The 9682-nt window shown below is 46.6% G+C and overlaps 1 protein-coding gene across 4 annotated transcripts in view; it reads left to right on the forward strand.

Annotated features, from left to right (window-relative positions):
* LOC144143550 (transmembrane protein 179) overlaps window positions 1-3298 on the forward strand; it is a 14026-nt gene extending 10728 nt beyond the window's left edge. For all 4 annotated transcript variants that reach the window (XM_077675337.1, XM_077675340.1, XM_077675338.1 and 1 more), the window contains exon 5: window positions 604-3298. In XM_077675337.1, coding sequence (XP_077531463.1) covers window positions 604-786 — 183 coding nt within the window. In that variant the 3' untranslated portion in view covers window positions 787-3298. The remainder of the gene's footprint in view (window positions 1-603) is intronic.
* The last annotated feature ends 6384 nt before the right edge of the window (window positions 3299-9682 follow it).

The following is a 9682-nucleotide window of genomic DNA, read 5'->3' on the forward strand; positions in this document are numbered from 1 at the left end:
TGCGGAAAATCATCGCACTGATTCGTTCGTTTGCAGTTTGGGTCTTTGATGGCTTGCAGATCAATTGAACGGTCTTTCAGCGAAGGTTTAGCGCACTTTTGGCTTTCACGCCTCTCTAAACTTTCATTACGAGGGAATGGTAAGTTTTTAAGTGCGAATGCACTTCTTAAGCGAGCCTGAAGCGTCCGCCGCCGTCCGCATTCCGCCGCCGTCCGCATTCCGCCGCCGTCCGCATAGCAACAGCTGCGGGTGCGCGCGCTGCCTGGCCGCTGACATGGCACATACCCACGTGGGGGATTGGCCAGGAATCGGGCGTGAGAAGGGCTAATGCACCCGCTTAAAGGAGTACTGACACGAAATTTCAAAGCTGAGATCCGCTCTAGCAATCAAGTACAACGACAACACAAATAGGTGTCTGTGAATAAATGCATCTTTCTTTCTTTGTAGTTGTGTGTGTGTGTGTGATCTCTCTTTCGCGAACATTACCGAACCGCGCAAATTCAACTCGTGCATTTGCACTTTCACATTCTTCCCCTCGGGTAAATGCGGGGAATTTTTTTGTTCCAAACACGCCACGGCCTCGTCTCCCGCTTCCCCTTCCAGTTCGGTGCCTGGAGTTCCTGGGTGTGCTGGGTGCTGCAGGCCGTGCTGTGCACGCGCAAGCTGTGCCTGTACCACGAGCGCGAGAACCTCATGATCAGCATGGCGCGTGAACGGAGACTGCTGAACGCCTCGCACGAGTCGCAGTCGCAAACCGTTGACGACACCGTGCCCATCCTCGACTGAGATGCACCAAATTGACGAGTGATGCTGCTCCAGGGACACACCAAGTTGCCCCTCCTGCGTGAGGGATGATCGCTGCTTCCCAAGCCGCCTAGGGAAGCCTCCTAGGGAAGCCTCTTAGGGGAGTCACCTAGGGAAGCCACGTAGGGGAGTCACCTAGGGGAGTCACCTAGGGGAGTCACCTAGGGGAGTCACGTAGGGGAGTCACCTAGGGGAGTCACCTAGGGAATCGGCTGATGTGTGAAGAAGCTGGCTTGCTCTGCCGTGCGCAACTCGGAACGGGCGCACTGAGCGGAATGCAGTTGTGGTCTCAAGCTAGGTTTCAAAGATCTGCAGTGGTGGCCTTTTTACAAGATGCCCATCCCCCGTCTGTGTTTTTGCAATGTAGCCGTTGCGTGGCCGTTGTGTTCGGGGTGGAAATCGTTTTTCACACCTGTAACGGGGGGGGTAGTTTTGCTGGCAACGTATCTGGAAAAGGAACGGTGACTTTAAGCTGTGCGCAGCTGACGTAGATAAGCTCATGCAGAAGCTGTGGAATGAACTGTGCAACGTGTTGCACTAATGTTGCAGCTACGAATTCGGAGAACCTTTTTTTGAACTAGGCGTGAAACAACGCTGCGAGAAGTATTCTAGGTTTTAAATTAAACGGAATTTTCGTGTGCTGGGAAAAGGAAGGTGCAGGAGCGGAGTTGATTGAGTCAGCCGACTTTAACTGCCATTGCTGCTGTCTAATGCTTCCCAGCGGCGAAAAAAAGTAGCGATGATGGGTTTTTCACGTCACTGTTTGCTAGCTTCCTTTTAAAATGGTTGTTTGGTGCAATGTTTTTGCAGAATTGCAACACATGCGAAAGGTTTTTAGCTTTCTGAAGTGGAACTGAAGCGAGTTTTGAAATGTAAAGCGTTGTCAAGGCGGCGAAAAGGTTTGCCAAAGCTGGTTTTGTTAGTGCGCTTGTGGGCGGCTAATTTGCTACGATTTTTATCCACTTGCTTGGTGGCTTTCCTTAGCTTTCGCTTTTTTTCTGGTGGCTGAAGGTGTTTGCCGAGCGGGAAGCCTTTTTGTTCGCCGAACGAATGTGATCGGGGATAAACCGCTTGCAATGAGGTTTTAACCCTTTGCCACGGTGTGCGATGTAAATATTCGAGATTTGAGCCCGCTGCTCTGTTTATAATCCGTATTTATCTTCCTGCTGAGTTTTCTGTTTTGTATGTGTGTATGCACAACTGAGATTGCACTATTTCTGCGCACATTGTGCTGCGAAATTTCAAATATGGCTGCTGTTTGCACTTGGAAAGCCCTGTTGAATGTTAATTGTTTATTGATTACCTTTAATTGACACATCTTTTTAATGTTATATTATCCTTTGTGTGTTTTACTGCTCGCCTTTTGGGGAAAAATGATAGCACTTGCATCGTTTATTTTTAAAACAGGTTGAGGCTGTGCCTTTTTTGTTATTCTTTGCTCTGATTACTATTGTACAAGAACTGCTTTGCAGCTTACTGGGTCTCAGTTGCTCTGGAGGAGAAAACGGGTGTAGTGCTGGTCACAACTGTGGTGGACTTGTTTTGAGACACCGCCAATCAGGGCAGTTTTCCCGTTCTCACTCTTACTCCTACGATTTACTGAGCCGATAATTGATTTACCACTAAAAATGTTCCCTGCGAGTATGAAATAAGTGATCAGCTATTTTATGAGAGAGTTATTTATGCAATAAAATGTGTTATTTGTGGTTAATGCTACAACTTCTATGAAAATCTCTTCGACTTTCCAGTTGACGTGCAACTGTTGTATTAAAATTTTATGTATTACTTGATCTGTCCTTAATCTTCTGTGCACTGTTTAATCTATTTCAAACTGCTTATACGACAAGCTGAATAAAATCTTACAACGAAGTAATTTAACTTTATGTAAACGGACCTTGAAGTGCGTACAGGGCTTGCCAAACGGAGAAGTCTGTTTTTGTGATATATATATTTCGAACCGTGCGCTAATTTGAAGATTCCCCTGGGATTTGGCATAGTACTTCGGTCAAGAAGTGCTACTGGGCTTGCGGTAAGCACCTCCATTATGTTTTAACCCACTTATCGTGCCCAGCACGGATGTTATTTCCCAAAGCCCTTCAGCAAATAAACCCTTGGGAATGCACGTTTGCTGATAAGTTAGTGTTACACCTCGCTGCAGTAGTGCGCTGGCATTTTATTGTACTGGCAGAGTGTACTTTCTTTTGCACTGTTAATATTTCCGTGATGAACGCACTCGGTTAGTATTAAGTCATTCCAAAATTATTTTAGTGTACCACGTGTGCTTGCTCCTTTCGTTTTAATGGCGAGCTTCTGCTTGTTTGGTGGTGAACTTATGGCATGCATTTTTTAATGTGCTTACACTGCAAGGCGTTCATGCTTGGTCTGCGGTTGGGTCAAGTTGCAGCAGCGAGTGCTGCATCACTGCAGTATGTAAAGCATCTGTTCTGTGCACCAACAAGTGTTATCGCAAGCAAATAAAAACATCTTTCTTGGATCTGCCGAGAGGAAAATGTGTTTTATCTTCGGAAAAGAACAGGTTTCAGGGTGCACGAACATTGCACACTTCAGGATGTTGGGGGTGAGGTTGATATTGTTAGACTAACGTTAGTAGCATTAGTTAGACTAAAATTAGTATCTGAAATGATGCTTCAGGGTTCGCACAGGTCCTTGAAAACCCTTGAATTTAGAAGTGTCAATTTCAAGGCCTGGAAAGTCCTGGAATTTTTAAATGGTCCTTGAAAACCCTTGATTTTTCCGAAGAGAATCAATGGCCCTGTCTTTTCGCAAGAATTTAAAGTGTTTGTCGTGGATTTTAGGTGCTAACAAATGTAAAGAAACATTGTAACAATCAAGTTTTAGTGTATTGCGTGAAATTACAAGTTTGGTGGATTTTTATTATTACAAGGCAACATTGGGAGCAGGCACTTGTCAACCCAATCCATGTCGCGATATAATCGAGGTAAAGCGAGCTTCTGTTCTCTATCTTGCATCTTCCATCTAGGACGCTCGCTCCTTGCATGTTTGCTGTGCCTCATACGCTCCATCTGAATTTGCTTTTACGTGCAAATCGTGGACGTGCACATTGTTCATCCTGCCTTGCAGCAACACTTGCAGATTTAATTTCAACTGATACTTTGCTGACAAAACAGGAGATGCAGGCAACATTAACGAACTTTTGAAATCAAACAGCCTGAGCAAAACACCAAGAAAAAAGAAAAACCTTTAACTACCAACCATGAAATTTTTTAAAAAATAGAGCTGGGGGAGCATTCACGAACCCGTTAGAGCCTATCTAAATGTGCACTAATGTGCTTAGGTATCGTGCAATAAAAAACTTTTGCATTGTGTTGAAAATGTTATAAAATAATCCCTGATAAACATTAGACGGGGACCTTGAAAATTTGTTTTCTGGTCCTTGAAAGTCCTTGAAAACCCTTGAATTTTTGCTTTTGAAGCCTGTACGAACCCTGTGCTTGTTTACGTTACATAACATGAACTAATCTCGCGTTAAATTTACTTGTCACTGCAAAAGAAATCGTGAAGCTGTCTGTAGTTTGCGCTGGTAATTTATGGTTTATTAATTCATTATTTTTTGGCAGTGTCGAGTTCGGATCAGAGTAACTCGCAAGTGCCATAGTTGGCTGATTTTGCCCTGGCTCAGGTCATTGGCATTGGGCTTCCGTTTAGCTTTGTAGCTGTGTGATGGCCTGAAAGCTGGAGACATTGGTGAAAGTATACAGTTCCGGCAAGGAGGTTCAAGTATAGGAACTAACTGGGAGGTGCGATTGCGCTTGCCATACACTAAGGCTTGCCAATTATACTTAATATTGCTGGTTTTGCACTGAAAAGTTAAATGCCTAAAAGGCATAGTATGAGCAAGAACGCTTCCTTTTTCCAGACGAAATTAAATAAAATAGTGCAGCACTGGTGTCTTCTGAACAATGCTGCTTAACAAGGTTGAAGCTTACTACACAACTGATTAAAGGAGCCATGAAGACAAAACAAGTTTGGTTCATTCAAAATACGGCCTCGTTACAATCATACTGACTCCAGTTTTAAAGTAAACTTCACTCGAATAGCCTTTATTATTAGAAAAAAAGGGAATGGCCATGCGACACACTTGCTCATTTCCCGCATACCAGCCTGCTCTGCGATTGGCGGAGGCTGGCATAAGCAAACGCAAATTAGGCTGAGCTTATAAGCTTGCAGAACGAGCTATTTGTGCTTAAATTTATAGCACATTCTTTTTAAAGCAACAAGAATGGTGGCACAAACAGTGGAAAATACGAAAGCACAGTAAACATAGAAGTACTGCTGTCGGTACTGCGCGCACTATGCTTGGTTTAGCTGCACAGCACTGCGGGGCTTTGGCGTTGTCAGACGACACTGGCCGGTTAACGCAAGCAACGATGTCTTACATGACCATATTTCTCGAGCGAGCACTCTGTTTCACGAAACGATTATTTTCTCCCAGAACAAAAACAAGCCAGGTTTAGTTACAGCTTGCCACGGTATGGTGGCGCCATCCTAGGTTCAGTAACGTAAACAAACGCGCGAACGCCGCCGTAGAATACCTCAATGCCAGCGCCGCCGTACAGGGTGGAGACACCCTTTGAATTGTCCCGTTCCGCCGCAATTGGGTCAATGTGCTCAACGCGTTGTTATTTTCGTTTCCCACGAGACCCAGCAACGCGAAACAGATAAGATGATTCAAACTTCGCCGGTAAACCGCGTTGCGGCGATAATTTTAGCGCGGTTTTGATACAATGACTTTCTTCGGCAGCGAGCGAGTGGCCCAAAATGGCGGCGCTAGCGTATACGTGTCTCCACCCAGACGCGTGAATCAAGGTACCCTAGGCTGCAGAGCGGTCGGTTCCTGTGATGTCATTGAAGACCACGAAAACACGTGATTTAGCAGGAAAATCAAAATTTTAACTTAAATTGATTAATTTCTCAGTGAATAAAACATCGTTTGTATCCGGACAAGCGCTGGGGGCACTATAAAACACCAAATGTTGTGAATAAAATAAACTTGTACTTTGTCTTCATGGCTCCTTTAAAGAGACCATAGCTGCCAGGGCTGATGGCGTGAACTGCTTTGGGGGCCAAATTTCGTGAAGAACACTCATTTAGACTAAAAGCTAAAAAGTGAAGTTCTTTTTTTTTTAAATTCCAATGAAGGCTGCACGTTTTATGTATTTTACAGCGAAGCGGTTAGACTCCCATTGGTGGAATTTCTCATGGCGTCTGTGTGGAAGCACTCTGTGCGGAAGAGGTGGAAGCACTCTGAAAGAAGGGGAAAAAAGAATGAACATAACAGCCGCTTGCATATCTCTGGAGAGCAAGAACACAGAACGGAAAACAAAGCCAAGAATAGAATGAATGCGACACAGCCGCTCATGTACTGCTCAAGGTCAAAGAGGACGCCTCTATCCCCACTGGCCTGCCAGGAGCAGTCCACCTGGATGTGTCAAACACGAAAGCTTCAAGTCCACGCCACAAACGCTTGCACAGTCAGCTGCCGATCATGTGGACATTGCCGTCTGGCAAGACACAAAGGAACGGAGGGCCAGCCCTACGGGGTACTGGATTCCCGCTGGGTTGATTTCTGATGGGGCCTCGCACGATTGTCGTACTGCGAAAACGTCACTTACCTCCATTGCTGGCGTAAGTCCACCCTCCATTTAGCTTACATCACAGATTTTTCCACCGCCCACGAAGCAGAGACAAAATGCAAGTTTGGTTCATTCGAAAGACTGCCTTGTTAGAATCATGCTGACACCACTTTTAACGCACACTTCCCCCAAATAAGCTATAAAATTAGGAATTCCTAACAGCAGGTGGCCATGCGACCCACTAGCTCATCTCCCGCACTGGAGCCTATGACGTATTATGGGCAGCTGTGCGATAGGCTGAGGCCAGCCAAAGCAAATGCAAGCTAGGCACGGCTTATAAGCTTGCAGAACGAGCTAGTATTTGCACTTAAATTTAAGGCACAGTCATTTTATAGGTGTAAGAACGGTGGCGTAAACAATGGAAGTTACGAACACCGACGTAAACATAGAAGCACCAGTGCGTACTGCGCGCACTATGCTGGTTATATCTGCACAGCAGTCCAGCGCGTTAGGGGTTGTCTCACACGACACTGGCCGACTGGCATAAGCGACATTGTATTACATGACCCTGTTTGTCTGTCAAGCATACCCAATATATAACAAAGTAATTGCTATCAACTGTAACAAAAATAAGCCACCGGTAAAAACAAAGCAAGTGCGGACAGCTGTTATGAGCGATATTGTGGCACCATCTAGCGAGGACAGACGGTTAACAAAGCAACAAAAGACGTTTCACCGTCCACTGCAGCCCCAGTTGCCCTACTAACAATGGTTTCAGATTCCTGCCCCGAATACGTCATCACTGACGTCACGAAACACAATTTAGGGGGAGAACTGACAATTTGGCTTAAATTGTTTAGTTTTGCAGTGAATAAAGTGTAGTTCGCTGCCAGATAAGCACCCGGGGCAGTATAACAAACCTAATTTTTCGAATAAGACTCACTTCTACTTTGTCTTCATGGCCCCTTTAATGTGTGCGAAAATATACGGTGCACTGATCAGCCACTAAAGGCGTTCCCGTAGTAACCGGCCACATGGTTGTTGCGGGCTGGCTTGCACTTCTGATGTAAAGGAAGCTCACATTCCAAATTAATAATTGTATTTGTTATTGAACTTGAAGACATTTTAATTCATACATTGCCAGATCACTCGGGTAACACTGTCACGCAGTTTTCAGTAGCATTTGCGTTCATTGAATTGTCCATTAATATTTTTTTGCTGCTTCCCAGAAGTTTTGGGAGACTGTGGTGGAACTCCCCCTTCAGTCCACTGCACCCATCGAGATAAAATACTGACCCCCCTCCCCAACTCCAAGCCCTGCAAGATCGAAAATTAGTTTTTCTTGCCGAGGGGTCTGACCACCTAAAACCCCCTTATGTACCCAAGTTTTCTCTCCAATCTAGATTAAAGGTCGCCCAGATGTTCAACCCACCCCCCACACAATGAGGAACCCTGTGGTTTCAATACAGCGCGCATGCAAAACAGCAAAATCAGACGCGCGTGCCATACTCCAGATATTGCACCATAAACGACAAAAGAAAAAATCTTCAGGAACGTGCTGTTTTTCCATCTCACACTCTTCATCTTGGCCCAGCTTGAAGCACCATAAAAAAAACTCCCCCCACCTCCCCGAAGGGGATCGTGCGGAAATGCGAATGCATTGGGTGCACCGAATTCTTCTTTGCGGTATCGTTGCCGCGAGGGATTCGACTTCACCGACTTCCATCGCTATCAAGGCGCCAGTCGGCAAGCAGTCACGGAGCGAGGAGCGCGCTCCCTGCATTTATATACGCAGCGAGCGGAGAGGGGTATGCGGAGAGGAGAGACCCGTGCCAGCCACGCGCGAGCTCTCTCTCCGCCCCGAGCTCCGCGATGCGAGCACCCTCACACGCTGAGCGCGCTCCTCCTCTCCACTCACTCTCCGCTACTCCGCCCGAGCTCCGCGATGCGCGCGCCCTCACAGGCCGAGCGCGCTCCTCCTCTCCCCTTGCCCTCCGCTACTCCGCACCTGCTCCGGTTGCTAGGCGCGCGCCACAGCTGTTGCTAGGCGCACGCCGCTCAACGACGCAAGACAACCCGCGGCTAAGAAATGCATTCGCATTTAAAACAAGGCACAATGTCTCCATTTGCCTGCAGTTTCTGAACCTCTCCACACTGGTCTTTCTTATCACAGCTCCCACACTGCCCCAGCAGAGATTGCCCAAGAGTTAGTGCACGTTTTTCACAGGTATTCACGGGGCAATTCTGGCTCCATGACAGAGACCATTTACTACAGGCTGGCCAGGGCATGAGTGAATTGAAAAGGCCCACCAAAAAAGGCCCACCAAAAACTTCGTGCCACTGCCATTGCTGGGGCACAACTCCTCCCTTCTGCTTCTGCACTGCGCCCGCACTTGCTCGTTTGTTTGGGAGTGCAGGAAAAGTCGCAGGTAGTGTCTGTACACACGGCCTGGTGCCACGACATTTTCTGCTGATATGAACACAATTTAGTATTTCGCCCCCTTACAGTATTTGTGACTGCACATAACTGACCCTTGTTAAAACTTACTGTAAGCACATCATTTACTCCCCTTAAGAAATAATGGGGGATGCCTAGAACTTACTAAGAATGCGGAGGCGAGTGCCTGGTTAGACCTCCTGTTGATCGGCTGTAGAACTGTCTCTTGAACTGGGCCAGCCACCTCGTCAAGCTGCTTGAAACAGCAGCTTTTTGTGATTGGTCCATGTTTTGTCACAAAAGAAAATAAAGATGTAATGCGATGTGTTAAAAAAAAGAACTTTGCAGCCGCACCCATCACAAGCTAACCTGATTAGCACCCTGGACAGCATCCTCCAAAGCTCGTTCTACTCGCTCGCCGTTGCCAGAGCCTCGCATTTGCCCTTGACGATACCTTTACCTCTCAAAGCAGCTTGTACTACACGTGGGGGCAGCGGCCTACCCTCCACTTCGATCACAACTTCAACTTTTTTTTGTACCACTGATTTTCTGTACCTCACAACACACATTCTTAAATCTAATGTTGAATTCTAATGGCAGATCCAGAGCGCTTTCGGAGCAACTTTCTTGCTCCATCTAGGGCAGACACGTTCCAATGGCAAATCAGGAGCAACCAAATCCTGTTGCAATGGCAGAACGAGAGCACCGTCGCAGCCGAGATCGCTCCGTGGAGCAAGAAAAGTTGCTCCCCCGAAATCGGCAGAGTCAGCCGGAACTTGCGGGGGCTGAGCTCAGAATCGCTGAGCTCCGCAACAGAGCTCTGAAA

The sequence above is a fragment of the Haemaphysalis longicornis genome, unplaced genomic scaffold (genome assembly GCF_048455015.1).
Source record: "Haemaphysalis longicornis isolate Haplotype H1 unplaced genomic scaffold, Haemaphysalis longicornis Haplotype H1 scaffold_6, whole genome shotgun sequence".
In the NCBI taxonomy this organism is placed as follows: Eukaryota; Metazoa; Arthropoda; class Arachnida; order Ixodida; family Ixodidae; genus Haemaphysalis; species Haemaphysalis longicornis.